The sequence below is a fragment of the Chelon labrosus genome (assembly GCF_963514085.1).
Source record: "Chelon labrosus genome assembly, chromosome: 2".
NCBI lineage: Eukaryota > Metazoa > Chordata > Actinopteri > Mugiliformes > Mugilidae > Chelon > Chelon labrosus.
The window spans coordinates 12,267,627-12,287,450 of NC_140338.1; the positions used below are offsets into that span (position 1 = coordinate 12,267,627).

Below are 19,824 nucleotides of genomic sequence, written 5' to 3' on the forward strand. Positions count from 1 at the left end.
TTGTAAGAGATCTGACATAAATACAGTGAAAAAGAATGCAGAGGCATTTATTTTATAAGGTCTTCCTGTCCTCTATGCACTAGTGTAATTTCTCTAAACAAAATTCAGTCAAATGTTTCTAGATGAGTTGTACAACCTGACCATGGCAAATGTTATGCTCAACCTGATTTCTGTGACATGGCCACCGCAATTGCTGGTCCCGTCAACAAGGTCACAAGGCTAAGCTGCCAGTTAGATGGATATTGGTCAGACAGAAACACTTTTTGGGCAAATTTTAAGGTAGAATTGTAGAAATGGTTGAGGGTGACTAAGACTCAAGTTCTGAGGGACTTGTTTTCTCTCAACATTTACTACATTTGTACTACATGACCACAGCTAATGGTATGGCGCACCAGATTTTCTATCACATGACCACTGCTGGAAGCGGCTGGTGGTAAGTGTCTTTGGGTACAGGATTTATGGTGCATTGTGGGAGATTGCTGGTTCAGTTAACAGGCAATAAAGCTGAGCCATGAGATGGAGAACGAAAAAGAACCAAAAAGAAGAAAACTCTTCCCCTGTCATTTAGAACCAAAGAAGCTGCTTGGGTTATGGTAAAACATCTTCATTAAAGTCATTCGAGTCCAGTTGCCTTTGTTTCAGCCCTGTTTGTTGGGGAAAAAGAAACTACTCCAACAGAAATGCCTTTGGAAAAACAGAGGGTGCAACTTCTGATGATTTTAACATAGAATCGCAAGAATGGTTGGTGGAGAGTGGCTCAAGTTCTGTACTTTATCCTGAAGTACTTGTTATTTGCGTACGTATTTTCAAAAAGGTCAGTGAGGTAGAATGGGGAATCTGTAGCCAAAAGCACTAAAATAAAGAAAAAAATATTAAACACCTTCTAAATGAAGTGAGTTGCAACAGCAGCTTCTCTCCCAGTGCTTGGATTGTAAATTGCCAAGTGATACGAGGTTTTCTTTGTGATGGGTTGAGCATTGTTTGGATGTCAGCCAGACTCATTTGTGCTTGACGTGGTCCTATCCTTTCACTCAAGTTGTGTACTTTATTCTGGCTCAAAGAGGGACATACCTGGCTGTAAGAGAAAATGCCAAGGCATGACTATACTCGGTGAGATAAACGAAATGAACAAACATGTGTGTGATGATTAGTCAGCAGATGAGTGGTAACTATAGCCTTGCAACACACCCAGCAGTATTTCTTATCTATATTGCACTGTTTGGTTTGACCATGTTTGTTATTGTCTGGACTGAACAAACTACTGGACACCAACATTTCCTTTAAATCAATTTCACATTAAAGAAGTTCTTAAATAACAACTAACTTATTTTCAGTGACAACTGAGAATGTCATCAAGACAAGAACTTGAGTTTTATTCACCCTCAACCATTTGTTTTGCAACCTGCTTCATTATCAGTGAATAAGCCGCCATCATGAAGGAGATGAAGTAAAAGACAATGCAGAAAATATTACCATTTTATGTGTATGCCACAAAATTGACAAAACATCACTCGTTCGCTGTCCATCTTGGGTCACTATCTGTTCAACGGTAACAACAACTCGTATTGGCCGCTCCCATTATCACTTCCGACAATGCGGAAAATATTACTGTACCATATCATGAGCCTTCGTTCAGAGCAGTTCAAATCATATTCGGACACATTTCAGTACGTTGTTTACATGATCATAAAGATCTTGCATAGTACTTAACGCCTAAGAAATGAAAGATGAGCTAGTATGTCGAACACAAACTTTAATTAACCCTCATCAATGTCATCTATCTGGATAATATTTAGCAGTTAACAGCCCAATGTGTGGTAAAAAGTACAGATTGGATGACTGATGAAAACAATAAGTAAGACCTTTGAGATAATTATATGTTGTTATTGCATTTTAACTGAAAGTTTTTTTCCTGACTGGTGTTTCAGTAACTAATGCAATAAAATCTGATGAATAAAGAGCAGGTTGTACTTTGAGCCATGATGATAAAGGATATATATAGCTGTGAAATAAAGCAGTGAGGCAGAATTCACCACAACACATCCTACAACAAACAAAAAAGGTATGTAACACAAAATGATGTTCTTTGACAAAACGTTTCTGTTTGAAGCCATACAATGGTACTATAATCTGGAAGACAGATACTTCTTATGTTGGTAAAAATTTGTTATTTTACGTTCATTTTTTTTCACAGACATGATGCACCATATATATGTGTTCTTGGTGATTTTGGCATTAGTGAAACATGCATACTTTATGGCTGCTCCCTTACAAATAGGTAAATTCCTTAAGCGTGTATGCTCATTCAATGAACCTTCTTACTCCATATCACTGCTGTCTACTCAACTTATTTAACGGAATTTGGCTTTATTTTCAGAGAATAAGGCACCTCCTAAAACAAATCCAAAAATCCAGAAACTGATCAGGACACACTTTGAATATCTGGCAAAACTGAACATCAGATCCAGATTTATTGCAAGGAGCTGTAAAGAAATCAGGAACATATATAATCAACAGGAAGGTAAGCAGGCGTGGTTTGGAAGAGGTTTTCTATGAAATGTTTTGATGCGCTGCGTAAGTTTCTAAAATTCTGTCCCTTCAAGTACACCTCAATAACCAGTATATCAACTGATATTTTCTATAACATTTCCAGATGGGTTGTACTACCTGACCACAGCTAATGGCATGGTGTACCAGACTTTCTGTGACATGACCACTGCTGGAGGCGGCTGGACGTTGGTGGCGAGCGTCCATGAGAACAGCATTTATGGAAGGTGCACAGTTGGCGATCGCTGGTCCAGTCAACAGGGCAACAATGCAGAGCGACCAGACGGAGACGGAAACTGGTCCAACAGAAACACATTTGGAGTACCAGAAAGTGCCACATCTGATGATTATAAGGTACACAAGAAGTTCTATGTATCTGACAAGTCAAGAAAAATAAAAACACTGCATATTTTGAGTAAATGTGTGTATTGAGTGAATTAAAATGTGATCTAAACTGTGATTATAGTCATGACGAAAGTGCACTTCCACAGAACCCAGGTTACTATGATATAGCAGCAGAAGACTTGTCTGTGTGGCATGTTCCCAACAACTTCCCACTGGAGCACTGGAACCTTGCAGCAATCCTTCGCTACCACACTGAGAACAGGTTCCTCAGCCTGTACGGGGGAAACCTCTTTCATCTGTTCAAGGTCATTTAGTCTTGTAGTCTTTTAATAAATCTAAATATACCTGATCTGGTCGGTGAGATATTTAGATCCGCGTATATCCATAGTGCTATTCCCCGTCGTCGACTCCGGAGTTACCCGTTAGGAAAAATATTCAGCCATGTTGCAAAAAAACTAGCAGTAGCAAATTACAGGTAAACAAGCCGACCATCGCGGGTGTGTGCTCAGAGATGACATCATCCAGGTCAGAAGTTAGTAGGTCAATCTACAGACCACGGATGATAACAGGTAACTCCGAAGTCAACGGGGAATAGCACTAGCGTATCATAACAAAATATTGGTGAAATGAATGGCCCAGTGGCGCCCCGATCACTCCCACTATGGATATACGTGGATCTAAATATAACGACAACAAATGACACCAAAGTTATATGGGTGAGTAAATGATCGTATTTTATGCCAGAAATAAGGTCCAGGTTGTAACAAAAGTTAGTTCCCCTTTAAGATGAGAACGAGGAAAATGAACCAACAGATGTTACGTTGCAAACAAATCTGTAACAGGAAATAAGAGACAACGCATCGTCCTCTACTTCTTAAGCATTTCTCTCACTTTCTTTAAAGAATAACTAACAAGCTTTTGCAGTCTGTTTACACATACCGTTAACTTACGTTTCCTGTCTGCCACCACCGTGATATTAATTGCAGATTTTGTTCAAAGAGAATGCGATAATAATTTTACACTGTTGCAGCAATTTCCAGTGAGATACAACATTGGCTCCTGCAGAAACAAAGGGCCAGCCGTTCCCATTGTGTATGACCATGGAGACAGAGAGTCCACCAAAATGTTATACGGACCACATTCAAGAGGTAAAGAGCTCATGTGAGAAATGAAGCTAACAAAAAGCTTTTTGATTGTCATACATTCAAACTAATGTGTATTGACTAGGGGTTGAACAACTTTAGATTTTTTTAAATATGTGGTGAAAGTCGAGTCGACTAGTCGCTGATGACGTCACTGATAAAAACACAGTTGAAAGGAATACTCTGCAACAACGAAACCTATATTCCTGACCTGAATATTGTAGCGTTTCACACAAAGGAAGCTACGGAGGATTTTCTGTATCTGAAGAATTGCAATACAAATATACTACACAATACATAATTATATAAGTAATATTCATTTAGCTTTCAAGGTTGGAGGAGATCCCTAAATTATAAAATAGTTGAAAATGTCCTAACTATACCGCTGTGTCGGGTTATATGTTGACTTTTTTCTTTCTGATTATATGATAGGGGAGTTTGAACCTGGTTTCGTCACATTCAGAGCAATAAACAATGAACGTGCCGCCATGGCTATCTGCTCTGGGGTCAAGCCCATTACTGGTTGCAACACTGAACACGTGAGTAATCAAGAATAGATAGATGGAGAGATGGACAGATATATTGATCCCGAAGGAAATTCAAGCATCCAGTAGCAGTAACATACATTGAACATACATTAGAGTTAACTTATAACATATGCTGAAATTGACCTGAGATAAATGTAAATTTAAATGTGTACAAAGAAATCAAAGAAATTAAACATAAGTAGTAAAATTAAACATTTGCATAGAATTTAAATATGTACAGAGAAATTAAAAATGTGGAGACACCTCTGCTGTCAGTGAGCTAATACATCAAAGTGTTACAGTCCTGTTCTTTGGGTCTCTAGTACTGTATAGGAGGAGGAGGATACTTCCATACTGATCAATGTGGTGACTTCCCATCATTTGACTGGGACAGACTGGGACACGGGACGGGCTGGAGTGCCTCCCAAGAGATGATCGAGTCCGCTGTCTTACTGTTCTATCGCTGAGGATTATTTCCATGTTTTTTTGTTTTTTTATTGATCTTAGTTACAGCATTTTTCACAGTACAGAGAACAAGATTACTGATAATGAAAAGACTGATCTGATATTAAAGAGTCACTTGTAATTAAACTGAAGACCAGCAGGTGACAGTACTGACCAGTGTATAAATAAGTGTACAAATAATAAATAAAACATTTAACACTGGGTTTTGCTGAGGGCATTTTCTGCATTACTGCACATTTTTGCACACATTACTTATTATATTAAGGATACCGTCTTATCAGAATTTATCTTGTGTATTAAGTTATGCAATTTTATTTTAGGATTTTGCAGGATTAAGTTCATTTAAAAAAGAAAAAAAAGGCAACTGGACTTGTAGAGTTTTTTGAGAAGACGTTTCACCACTCATCCGAGTGTGAAGAAGCTACTTGGATGAGTGGTGAAACGTCTTCTCAAAAAACTCTACAAGTACAGTTGCCTTTTTTCAGATATACCATGACCTGGATGACTGAGAACCTTCACAGACAGATTAAGTTTATTACATAATTATTTCTTTATCAGCTCCTGCACTTTATCTACATGTGTATCATTTCAGTAGTGACCTAGAGAGAGAGAGAAAGACCGAGTTTAGTTCCTACCCGTCTTGTTTAAGGTGGGACAATTAGGTGTGTGACAGTCTCTCTGTGCACGTGTAATGGATGCGTTGGTGTTGATTAATGAAGATTCAAAACTGTAACCCGCATAACAACCGCAGCCCAGAGAATATTAACTCGACTCCTTGTGAATTCTTTAGGTTTTGCACAAAGATTATACAAAAACGCTTAGGATAGGCCTGGTGATTTGATCAACAAACAATTGGTATGTAAGTAGGTATATACCCCTTGTGCTACCCTTGGGGTCTCCGGGACCCCAAGCGAATGGACAGACAGAGAGAGATTATGCAAGAGGGTAGCACGAGGGATACAGCAGCTAGAAGTGGCTAGGCCTTCAATGACCTCCAACCTTAATCAAAACACGTCTTAATACGATTGTTATGATGCCACTGCTGTAGAAACTATCAACATCATACGGACACGCAATAAAATAGGACGTTGGTCCTAAAGGTATGGATGCAAGAAACACACTTAGACAATTCAAGTCTCAATTCAAGTCTCCTCTCACTCACTGCAGCTGTGCACCAGTGCCACATATGTCAAATCCAGCAGAAGCATCAATGGCAAACCAATAAAATGACACAAATATACATAAAAGATGTAAATATAATTCATTTTACTCACCAGAACTTAAGAAACTATTTAGAGTTCTCCTCGGAGCCTGCTAGCCAAGGGTAGCGCTCATAGTTGCTGTCCTGAAAATGGCGGACAAACACTTTCCCCGGCTGGGTCAAGATAGCTAGCTCCGGGATTAGGTGGCTTTTCCTCACAATATCCAGCTTTTCCTTCAAAGTTTGCCGTGTAAATGTCTTTCTAAGAAAATCTGCAACCAAGTCGACAGCTTCTCCTCCTCCCACCATAGTTGAGTTAAAAAAAAAAATAGCTATCAAAACATTAATGGGGACGATTTAGTTGTGCAGCTCGCAACAGAACCACTAGCTTGGCTTAAACGGAGCAGCTCTCCGACTGTCCAATCAGACGACGCGAAAACGGTGACGCTACCTAGGCCACAGAGAAGGGCTACGAATATGAACTTGAAATGTGATTGGTTAAAGGAACAATATCATTACAATGTTTTTAAAGCTTCAGATTCAGAAAACTTTATTTGTCCCCAGGGAGCATGAACACATGGAAAACAAATTATTCCATTATTATCATTTGTTATTTTTTGCCAAAACCACTGGAGACTAAATAATTCACAACTCACCTCTTTCTCAGCCAGACCTGCTTCATTATCACTATCAGGGGCGTTGAGTTTGAAGCAAACACAACTAACGTGAAGTAAAGCACAACACATTAAATTGCTATTAATACAATTATAAGCTTTTCTAATGAGGAAAAGCTCCCTCCAGGAAAGAGGGGGACTAGGAAAAGACTGGAAAGACTGACAGACTGGCTTCAGCACAGTTGTTTATGATGACTGAAAGACTTGGAGTCACACACTTAACCACTGCGCCTGATGACGGATCACAGACTACATGATTTGTCAAACCAACTAAACGCACCACTAAAGGTGGTGATGGAGTTGGTGAGGATGGACTCAATGATAACTTTTTTGATTAGGGCACTGATGTTCAGCTCCCATTTGAGGTCCTGGGAGATGATGGTGCCCAGGAAACAGAAGGACTCCACATTGTTGACTGTAGAGAAACATAGGATGATGGGAAGGAGTGGGGATGCCACTGTCCTGCACTCCCTGTTCGCCATCAATGTTCTAATATTCTCGCTTCTTCTCACACCATTTCCCGTGTCTCACCCTTCTCTTCTTGTAAATGTTCCCACGCCTCTGTTTTCTTGCCGTTTCTCTGCTGGATTCCTCGTGTTGCCTGATTTGTTTTATATTTTGACTTATTCGTTTTTGGATTATTTTTTCGGACTTGACTTATTCTGCCTCATCATTACCGTGCCTTTTGTTCTCCCGCTCTGTGTTATCGTGCCCCAGTCCTTGCATTCGTCACCTTTGTAATGTGTCATTACCTACTTGCGTTGGGTATAGGTAAAACAACAACAATGGGCCTATAAATGATTTTTTTTTTTTTGCATTACCCAAACCCTGATAATCTAACATCTGAGGAAAATTGACTTATTTTCAGTAACAACCGAGAATGTCATCAAGACAGACATCTGGAAAAGCTGAGGAACCAATCAACATATGTTTCTAAGAGATCTGACATAAATACAGTGAAAAAGAATGCAGAGGCATTTATTTTATAAGGTCTTCCTGTCCTCTATGCACTCGGGTAATTTCTCTAAACAAAATTCAGTCAAATGTTTCTAGATGAGTTGTACAACCTGACCATGGCAAATGTTATGCTCAACCTGATTTCTGTGACATGGCCACCGCAATTGCTGGTTTCGTCAACAAGGTGACAAGGCTAAGCTGCCAGGTAGATGGATATCGGTCAGACAGAAACACTTCTTGGGCAAATTTTAAGGGAGAATTGTAGAAATGGTTGAGGGTGACTAAGACTCAAGTTCTGAGGGACTTGTTTTCTCTCAACATTTACTATGCTTTTCTAAAAAGGTTGTACTACCTGACCACAGCTAATGGTATGGTGCACCAGACTTTCTATCACATTACCACTGCTGGAAGTGAGTGTCTGTGAGAACAGCATTTATGGTGCATTTGTGGGAGATTGCTGGTTCAGTTAACAAGGCAATAAAGCTGAGCCATGAGATGGAGAACGAAAAAGAACCAAAAAGAAGAAAACTCTTCCCCTGTCATTTAGAACCAAAGAAGCTGCTTGGGTTATGGTAAAACATCTTCATTAAAGTCAGTCGAGTCCAGTTGCCTTTGTTTCAGCCCTGTTTGTTGGGGAAAAAGAAACTACTCCAACAGAAATGCCTTTGGAAAGACAGAGGGTGCAACTTCTGATGATTTTAACATAGAATCGCAAGAATGGTTCGTGGAGAGTGGCTCAAGTTCTGTACTTAATCCTTAAGTACTTCTTTCTTAGGTTCTTTGCATACATATTTTCAAAAAGGTCAGTGAGGTAGAATGGGGAATCTGTAGCCAAAAGCTCTAAAATAAAGTAAAAATATTAAACACCTTCTAAATGAAGTGAGATGCAACAGCAGCTTCTCTACCAGTACTTGGATTGTAAATTGTTTCCCACAATAAGCAAGTGATACAAGGCACACTCAGTCACCTTCTGCTGAATAAGGGAGTGGTGCTACCTGGAAGTAGGGCAAGGAAAAGATAAAACAAAGCCGACATGTGGCACAAGACGGCAGATAGCAGTTAAGTGTTGTAAATTTTCTTCATGATGGATCATTTGTGTTTGACGTGGTTTTCATGTTTAAATAACAACTAATTTGTTTTGCAACCTGCTTCATTATCGGTGAATCATGAAGGAGATGAGGTAACAGGCAATGCAGAAAATATCACTGTAGATCTTGCATAATACTTAAAACTTAGAAGACTTAAGAAATGAGGGAGAAATTAGTTAGTTTTGTTAACCCCCATCAATGTCATCTATCTGGATAATATTTAGCAGTTAACAACCCAATGTGAGGTAATAAGTGCAGAGTGGATGACTCATGAAAACGATAAGTAAGACCTTTGAGATAATTATATGCTCTTATTGCATTTTAACTGAAAGTGTTTTTTGTTTTTTTTACTGATTGGTGTTTCAGTAACTAATGCAATAAAAGCTGATGAATGAAGAGCAGGTTGTACTTTGAGCCTTGATGATAAATGACATATATGTGAAGTAAAGCAGTGAGGCAGAACCACAACACATACTACAACAAACAAAAGGTACGTAACACAAAAAGATGTTGTTTGACAAAAAGAGATACACGTTTCAAAATTACATTTTCTTTTTTCATATAATGGGAGACAGATGCTTTTTGTGTTGGTAGAAATGTTATTTTATCAAGTTTACTTCTATCTATTTACTACTATCACTGCTGTCTACTCAACTTATTTAAAGCAGGTGACCGTACTGACCAGTGTATAAATAAAACATTTAACATTGGGTTTTGCTGAGGACATTTTATGCATTACTGCACATTATTGCACACATTACTTTTTGGATTATATTAAGGATACAGTCTTATCATAATAATTTATCTTGTGTATTAAGTTATGCAATTTTATTTTAGGACTTTGCAGTCCGATTAATTTTTTTTTGTCAGCTCTTGCACTTCATCTACATGTGTATTACTTCTGTAGTTATCTAAAGAGAGTGTGAGAGAGAGAGAGAGAAGTAAAAGACAATGCGGAAAATATTGCTGTACCATTTTATGACCAAAGCAGTTCAAATCATATCTGGACACATTTTAGTGCATCATTTCCATGACCAGCAGAAGATCATGAAGATCTTGCATTATACTTAACACTCCGAAGACTTAAGAAATGAAAGAGAAACAAGTTAGTATGTGGAACACAAAGTTTTATTAACCCTAATTAAGGTCATCTGCCTGGATAATATTTAGCAGTTAACAACCCAATGTGTGGTAACAAGTAGAGTGCAGAGTGGATGACTGATGAAAACAATAAGTAAGACCTTTGAGATAATTATATGCTCTTATTGTATTTTAACAGAAACGTTTTTTTTTTTTTACTGACTGGTGTTTCACTAACTGATGCAATAAAAGGTGATGAATGAAGAGCAGGTTGTACTTTGAGCCTTGGTGATAAAGGACATATATAGCTGTGAAGTAAAGCAGTGAGGCAGAATTCACCACAACACATCCTACAACAAACAAAAAAGGTACGTAACACAAAAAGATGTTGTTTGACAAAACGTTCCTGTTTGAAGCCATGCAATAGTATAATAATCTAAAAATGTCATTTTCTTTTTTCATATAATGGAAGAGAGATGCTTTTTGTGTTGGCAGAAATTTGTTATTTTTTTAAGTTTACTTCATTTTTTCAGAGATGATGCACCATATATACGTGTTCCTGGTGATTTTGGCATTAGTGAAACATGCATACTTTACGGCTGCTCCCTTACAAATAGGTAAAATGCAAATTCCTTGAGAGTGTATGCTCATTCACTGCACCTTCTTACTCCATATCACTGCTGTCTACTCAACTTATTTAATGGAATTTGGCTTTATTTTCAGAAAGTGAGGCACCTCCTAAAGCAAATCCAAAAATCCAGAAAGTAGTCAGGACAGACTTTGAACATTTGGCAAAACTGAACAACAGATCCAGATATGTTGCAAGGAGCTGTAAAGAACTCAGGAACATATATAATCAACAGGAAGGTAAGCAGGCGTGGTTTGGAAGAGGTTTTCTATGAAATGTTTTGAAATGAAACAAATGCACTGTGTAAGTTTCTAAAATTCTGTCCCTTCATGTACACCTCAAGCCAATAACCAGTATATCAATTGATATTTACTGTAACATTTCCAGATGGGTTGTACTACCTGACCACAGCTAATGGCATGGTGTACCAGACATTCTGTGACATGACCACTGCTGGAGGCGGCTGGACGTTGGTGGCGAGCGTCCATGAGAACAGCATTTATGGGAGGTGCACAGTTGGCGATCGCTGGTCCAGTCAACAGGGCAACAATGCACAGCGACCAGACGGAGACGAAAACTGGTCCAACAGAAACACATTTGGAGTACCAGAAAGTGCCACATCTGATGATTATAAGGTACACAAGAAGTTCTATCTGACAAGTCGAGAAAAATAAAAACACTGCTTATTTTGAGTAAATGTGTGTATTGAGTGAATTAAAATGTGATTATAGTCATGACGAAAGTGCACTTCCACAGAACCCAGGTTACTATGATATAGCAGCACAAGACTTGTCTGTGTGGCATGTTCCCAACAACTTCCCACTGGAGCACTGGAACCTTGCAGCAATCCTTCGCTACCACACTGAGAACAGGTTCCTCAACCTGTACGGGGGGAACCTCTTTCATCTGTTCAAGGTAATTTAGTCTTGTAGTCTTTTAATAAATCTAAATATACCTGCTCTTGTCACTTTTGGCTGTTGACATCAACAAAGATGGATTCTTGAATGGATGTTATGTTGTTAATCTATCAATCTTTAAGGGGAACTATCGTTTTTTACAACCTGGACCTTATTTCTGGCATAAAATACAATCGTTTACTCACCCATATAACTTTGGTGCCAATCGTAGTCGTTCAGAAGATATTTAGATCCGCGTATATCCATATAGTGGGAGTGACTGGGGCGTCGCTGGGGGGTTAATTTCACCAATATTTTGCCTGATACGCTAGTGCTATTCCCCGTTGAATCCGGAGTTACCCGTTTACCATCATCCGGGGTCTGTAGATTGACCTACTAACTTCTAGGGGTGTGTATTGGCAAGAATCTGGCGATACGATACGTATCACGATACAGTGGCAACGATACGATATATTGCGATATATTGCGATACTGTATGAACAACGATATATTGAGTTTCTTTTAAAGATTTAATTGTGAGAAAACTGTCAGCATAGTAAACACACAATGCTGTTACATGCTTAACATAAGCTTACTGAATTCGAACACAGGGATCTATATTTGTGTTTCACAAGAGAAGAAATGCAGGATTTGCAGGATTTTTTGGATAAACAAATGAAAAAAATAAGTTAACAATTTCTTGACTCTGGTAAAAGGTTATCCCTTAACTGTAATAAGCAATAATAATAAGGTAAAGTAATAAGGTTCAAATTTCTGAAGTTGAAAAAGAAAATGCAAAGTCACTGCAACATCCGCTCTTTATGTGGAGGCTGAAGAAATTAATATCTGCCTTTCAGTAAAAGTCACAAATACTTGCAAATATATGCAGTCCCTGTACAATCTAACATAACAATACATTTTCCTGCAATATCAACAGTCATTAGCTTAACATGTAGAAAAAATATGTAAACAATGTTACATGAAGGCTGTAGATATTTTAAGATATCTGCTTAGAGGTTCACAACCAATGAGGAGTTTTTGATTTCAAAGTAACTATCAAAAGAAAATATGGTCTCGATACCTTCAAACGTCACAACACTTTTTCTGGCTGTTACCACAAAGAAATTAGCATATACTCTTTCTATAATCAAATATGAAAGTGCTTGTAGGATTCTTAATATTAACAAAAAATGTAAACTGTTATTGACAAAATAAAGTACAAAGCCCTGCAACATCCACTTTTTCAGTGTAATCTCAATAAAGGAATTTACCCATCTGCCTAAATAAATAAAAACTTGCAGGACTCAACAAAATTAAATATGGTAAACAGTCTCAGATACTGGATTTTACATGTTGTTCCAGTTTGTATGTCAGTGCTTATTTTTTAATCTCAAGGTTTTTGTGGAGGAATACAAGCTGGTCCACATGCCCAGCTTTCAGGACGCTTCTCTGTGCATTCACAATGTCTCCTGCGGAAGAGAAAACTCTCTCTGCAGAGACGCTTGTTCCAGGAATACACAGGAAACATTTTGCTACTCTGAATAGCTGAGGGTACTCCTGTTCATGGTCCCTCCACCAACTCAGAGGATTTCCTGTGAGAGGCAAAGGGGTTTCATCTTTAAACCTCTTTATCTCAGCTGCGGCAGCATCATCTGCTGATTTTGGTGCTGTATTGTCAGCAGTGGCATACGTTGCACCAAGCAAGTCTGCCAATGCACATGAGGTCCTTGGTCTCTTTAGGGGTGGCTGAGGGATGGAAGCAGGGCTGTCCTCAAAAGGTGGGTGATCAGCTTCCTCTGGGACATTCTCCCCTTGTTTGTCGGTGTCCTCTTGCAGCTGAAAAACATCAAATCCAACTAGTATTAATGTCACTGAAAGCCAAAATTCAAATCCAAGATTCATCCTATTCCACACTTATATTTGTATTTAATACATAATTATCCAAGTGCAACTTAACCATATGTCAAATATACTTCATTTACTCAGATTTGCACTTAGTTATAACTGCAGTGTATTTTTTTCAACTGTGTTAATTTATTTACTTACATTCTGTTGCTTCTTTATCACAGCCACCACAGCGTTGGTCAGTTTGGAGTAGATCTCACTGGCCTCTGCTTCAGACAGGAAGGGCAGGTCCTTAAACCTGGGATCAACAGCTGATGCCATGTACAGTGTCTCCCTCTCACTGTATCTCTTTCCCAGATCTTGTGCTATAGCAGCCTTGATGTCCTTTACAGTCTGTGTGTCATCAGGGTTTTCTTCTGCACCCATTACAAGCTTGGCATGAAGAGGAGCGATGAGGGACAGTGTTGGCATGCTCTCCTCTGACATGACCAGGGTGGCATCCTTCATGGGCTTGAGTGCCCTGAGCACTTCTTCTGCACACGTGATATCAGACTCGCTTAATGTGAAGATATCTTTTTCACTCCTCCTGACCTCTGCTGAAAGCAGAGCTGCGCAGATGGCAGGTTGCTGTTCTAAAAATCGTTCTATCATCTCGTAAGAGCTGTTCCATCTTGTAATAACGTCTGTGATCAACCTATGACTTGGCAGCTGGAGTAGGCGCTGTTTTTGCTTTAACTGTTCACTGGCTAGTGTGCTGCGCCTAAAAAAGGCTGTTACACGTCTGATCCTGCCGAGAAGTCGCGCCACTGACTGTATTTTCAGTGCTCTCTGTGACGCCAGATTAAGGCTGTGTGCAAAACACTGTATGTGCGTCAAGCCTGCGAGTCTCGCCGCGACAGTCATATTCGATGCATTATCTGTAACAACAACGGGATCTTTTCCATCCAATCCCCGTTCAGTCACAGCCTCAGTCAGTAACGCTGCTATGTGTTCCCCCGTGTGACTGTCACGCATAGCTCGGGTTTGCAGTACATGGGATTTGAGGTTCCACTGGTCATCTATGTGATGTGCTGTAAGAGTTACATACGATTCAGTGGCCCTCGAAGTCCAAGCGTCGCATGTCAAAGCGACTCTCTCCGCTGAGCTGAGTGAGTCCAGCACCGTCGCTTTGACTTGTCCGTACAACTTCGGGAGAGCGATGTCCGTGATGTGTTGTCGGGAAGGGATGGTGTAACGGGGCTCCAGTGTTGTCAACATATTACGAAATCCCTCATTCTCCACAACACTCAGAGGGCGCATGTCTTTGCAAATCTTGGTTGCGCGAGTTGAGGTCGCTGGTAGTTTCGAAAAGTTAACTTCTTGAATAGTTCGTTGACCAGGATCCACTCGTTTCACGTTAGCCTGTAATGCTACATTGTCATGGTGTCTCGCCACATGTGATCGCAAATTTGTAGTATTGCCCGAGTACTTGACTCTGGCATTGCAGAGTTTACAGACCGCATGGCTCTTGTCGAAGTCGCAACTGCCTTCCTTTGTTTTGAAACCAAAATATGCCCAAACATCCGCTTTAAAAGCTGCTGGAGCCGGCTGTATCCGCTCGTCCTCAGTCATCGCCGGTGAACTGTGCTAAGTTAGCGGTTAGCATGCAATTTGGCACAGACTGGCGCTCTCGCATAATGACTGCTGCCCATGCTGCCCACCTAGCGGCCGGAGGTTTAATTGCAACACAAAAATGAACAAACGCCGTGAAAATTGCATGTTAATTGTTAATAAAAAAAAAAAATCGATACAGTACTGTTGAATATCGATACAGTATCGTGAAAGAAAATATCGCGATATTTAAGTGTATCGATATTTTCTTACACCCCTACTAACTTCTGACCTGGATGATACGGACACGCAGCGGTTTGTTGTTCTTTGGCCAGCTGTTCTTCTCTCTGCCTCCGCATCCTCCTTTCAACAAGCTCCTCATCCGTATATACTCTGGCTCAAAACAGTAAGGACGTCCATCATAAACAAAGTCGTTGCCCACAACCTCAGAATCGGAAAAATATTCAGCCATGTTGCAAAAAAATAGCAAATTACAGGTAAACAAGCCGAACATCGCGGGTGCGTGCTCAGAGATGACATTATCCAGGTCAGAGGTTAGTTGGTCAATCCACAGACCCCGGATGATGATAACAGGTAACTCCGGACTCAATGGGGAATAGCACTAGCGTATCATAACAAAATATTGGTGAAATGAATGAGTTTCGCAGCAGATAATGCGTTATTTAGAGGCTACGTTGCGGTGCCCCAATCACTCCCACTATATGGATATATGCAGATCTAAATATAACGACTACAAATTACACCAAAGTTATATGGGTGAGTAAACGATCGTATTTTATGCCAGAAATAAGGTCAAGGTTGTAAAAACGTTAGTTCCCCTTTAAGATGAGGACAAGGAAAATACGCCAGTTAAAGAATAGCTACCAAGCTTTTGCAGTCAGTTAACTCACGTTTCCTGTCTGCCACCACCGTGATGTTAATTGCAGATTTTGTTCAGATTCACACAAAGACAACACTACATCGTTGCAGCTCTCCAAGAGAATGCCATAATAATTTTACACTGTTGCAGCAATTTCCAGTGAGATACAACATTGGCTCCAGCAGCAACAGAGGGCCAGCCATTCCCATTGTGTATGACCATGGAGACAGAGAGTCCACCAAAATGTTATACGGACCAAATCCAAGAGGTAAAGAGCTCATGTGAGAAATTAAGCTAATAAAAAGCTTTTTGATTGTCATACATTCAAACTAATGTGTATTTACTAGGGGTTGAATAACTTCAGATTTTTTAAATATGCAGAAGTCGAGTCGACTAGTTGCTGATGACGGCACTAATAGAAACACAGTAGAAAGTAATGCTTTGCAACAATGAAACCTATGTTCTTGACCTGAATATTGTAGCGTTTCACACAAAGGAAGCTACGGAGGATTTTCTGTATCTGAAGAATTTCAATACAAATATACTACACAATACATAATTATATAAATAATATTCATTTAGCTTTCAAGGTCAGAGGAGATCCCTAAATTATAAAATAGTCAAAAATGTCCTAATTATACCACTGTGTTGGGTTATATGTTGACTTTTTTCTTTCTGATTATATGAAAGGGGAGTTTGAACCTGGTTTCGTCACATTCAGAGCAATAAACAATGAACGTGCCGCCATGGCTATCTGCTCTGGGGTCAAGCCCATTGCAGGTTACAACACTGAACACGTGAGTAATCAAGAATGACACCTCTGCTATCAGTGAGCTAATACATCAATGTACCACGTACGTCCTGTTCTTTGGGTCTCTAGTACTGTATAGGAGGAGGAGGATACTTCCATCCTGATCAGTGTGGGGACTTCCCATCATTTGACTGGGACAGACTGGGAAGGTGTGGGGGCTGGAGCGCCTCCAAAGAGATGACTGAGTCTGCTGTCTTACTGTTCTATCGCTGAGGATTATTTCAATGTTTTGTTTTTCAATTGATCTTAGTTAAAGCATTTTTCACAGTACAGAGAACAAGCCTACTGATAACGAAAAGACAAATCAGATATTAAAGAGTCATTTGTAATTAAGCTGAAGACCAGCAGGTGACAGCACTGACCAGTGTATAAATAAGTGTATAAATAATAAATAAAACATTTAACATTGGGTTTTGCTGAGGGCATTTGTGTATTACTGCACATAATTGCACACCTTACTTTTTGGATAATATTAAGGATACCGTTTTATCATAATTAATTTATCTTGTGTATTAGATTATGCAATATTATTTTAGGACCTTGCAGGATTAAGTTTATTACATAATTATTTCTTCATCAACTACTGCACTTTATCTACATATGTATCACTTCAGTAGTTATCTGACAGGACAATTAGGGGTGTGACAGTCTCTCTGTGCACGTGTAACGGACGTGTTGGTGTTGATTAATGAAGATTCAAAACTGTAACCCGTATAACACCCACAACCTAGAGAATCATAACTCGAGTCTTTGTGAATTCTTTAGGTTTTTCACAAAGATTATACATAAACGTTTAGGATAGGCCTGGTGTTATCGATGCCTTTATATTTTTTATTGGGAGATGAAAAGACCAAAATGAACAATCTGACTTTCAAGCTCAAGCCAATTCGTTCCTAGATAAGATACACAGAAGATTTGATCAACAAACATTTGGTATGTAAGTAGGTATAAATACACTATATTACCAAAAGTATTCGCTCACCCATTCAAATGATCAGAATCAGGTGTTCTAATCACTTGGCCTGGCCCCAGGTGTATAAATTCAAGCACTCAGGCATGCAGACTGTGAAACAAGACATTTGTGAAAGAATGGGCCGCTCTCAGGAGCTCAGTGAATTCCAGCGTGGAACTGTCATAGGATGCCACTTGTGCAACAAATCCAGTCGTGAAATTTCCTCGCTCCTAAATATTCCACAGTCAACTGTCAGCTCTATTATAACAAAATGGAAGCGTTTGGGAAAAACAGCAACTCAGCCACGAAGTGGTAGGCCACGTAAAGTGACGGAGAGGGGTCAGCGGATGCTGAAGCGCATAGTGCAAAGAGGTCGCCGACTTTCTGCACAGTCAATTGCTACAGAGCTACAAACTTCATGTGACCTTCAGATTAGCCCAAGTACAGTACGCAGAGAGCTTCATGGAATGGGTTTCCATGGCCGAGCAGCTGCAGCCAAGCCACACATCACCAAGTGCAATGCAAGGCGTCGGATGCAATGGTGTAAAGCACGCCGCCACTGGCCTCTAGAGCAGTGGAGACGCGTTCTCTGGAGTGATGAATCACGCTTTTCCATCTGGCAATCTGATGGACGAGTCTGGGTTTGGAGGTTGCCAGGAGAACGGTACATTTCAGATTGCATTGTGCCAACTGTGAAATTTGGTGGAGGAGGAATTATGGTATGGGGTTGTTTTTCAGGAGCTGGGCTTGGCCCCTTAGTTCCAGTGAAAGGAACATTGAATGCTTCAGGATACCAAAACATTTTGGACAATTCCATGCTCCCAACCTTGTGGGAACAGTTTGGAGCGGGCCCCTTCCTCTTCCAACATGACTGTGCACCAGTGCACAAAGCAAGGTCCATAAAGACGTGGATGACAGAGTCTGGTGTGGATGAACTTGACTGGCCTGCACAGAGTCCTGACCTGAACCCGATAGAACACCTTTGGGATGAATTAGAGCGGAGACTGAGAGCCAGGCCTTCTCGACCAACATCAGTGTGTGACCTCACCAATGCGCTTTTGGAAGAATGGTCAAAAATTCCTATAAACACTCTCCTCAACCTTGTGGACAGTCTTCCCAGAAGAGTTGAAGCTGTAATAGCTGCAAAAGGTGGACCGACATCATATTGAATTCTATGAGTTAGGAATGGGATGGCACTTCAGTTCATAGAATGAGTAAAGGCAGGTGAGCGAATACTTTTGGTAATATAGTGTAGCAGCTAGCAGGCCGTGCATTTTCCATCTAGGCCTTCAATGACCTCCAACCATAATCAAAACACCTCTTAATACGATCATTATGATGCCACTGCTGTAGAAACATCATACAGACACGCAATAAAATAGGACGTTGCATCGTAGAGAGGTATGAATGCCATTACTAAAGCAAGAAACACAATTCATGTCGACCCGCTGCAGCTGCGCACCAGCACCACGTACGTCAAATCCAGCAGAAGCATCAATGGTGACACAATAAAATTACACAAATATACATAAAAGATGTAAATATAATTAATTTTACTCACCAGACCTTAAGAAACAATTTAGAGTTCTCCGCTGAGCCTGTTAGCAAAGGGTAGTGCTCATAGTTGCTGCCCTGAAAGTGGTGGACAAACCCTTTCCCCGGCTGGGTCAAGCTAGCTAGCTCCGGAATTAGGCAGCTTTTCCTCACAATAGCCAGCTTTTCCTTCAAAGTCTGCCATGAAAATGACTTTCTAAGAAGATCTGCAACCAAGTCGACGGCCTCTCCTCCTCCCACCATAGTTGAGTTTAAAAAAAAAATAAAAAATAGCTATCAAAACATTAAATTAATTAAAAAATTTTATTTATTTTTTTGACACCGCCATATTGGCAGGAAAACAATGAGTAAAAATAAATAGGGCCAGCGCTGATTTCAGGCCGTTAGAGTTTACTGCGCACTTTAAACAGGTAGAAACTGACCAGTACAAGGCAAAACTCGACAAACTATATATCACGGACCCTTATCATGACCCAGGTGTGCTTGCTTTTTCGAGCACTGCAACAGCCTGCGCGGAAAATGTTCCTTACCTGCAGTATCCGGATATGTAACTAGCTACCGTAACTTTCCTTCATCCCACTCCGGAGAGTTACTGAAAGCATACAAGAGCCTATAGAGGGGTACAAATGGACGCAGTCAGGC

General features: G+C 40.0%; 1 protein-coding gene across 1 annotated transcript; it reads left to right on the plus strand.

The window, feature by feature from the left end:
- Positions 1-2,358: 2,358 nt before the first annotated feature.
- Positions 2,359-16,889, plus strand: LOC311508042 (uncharacterized protein; the record flags this gene model as incomplete). The annotated part of the gene is made up of 11 exons (XM_084572659.1): positions 2,359-2,521; positions 2,654-2,901; positions 3,039-3,197; positions 3,923-4,040; positions 4,467-4,573; positions 4,885-5,007; positions 11,008-11,289; positions 11,411-11,569; positions 16,016-16,133; positions 16,556-16,662; positions 16,746-16,889. Coding segments are annotated over 11 exons (1,728 nt in total), but the record flags the coding sequence as incomplete, so codon positions are not given.
- Positions 16,890-19,824: the final 2,935 nt, after the last annotated feature.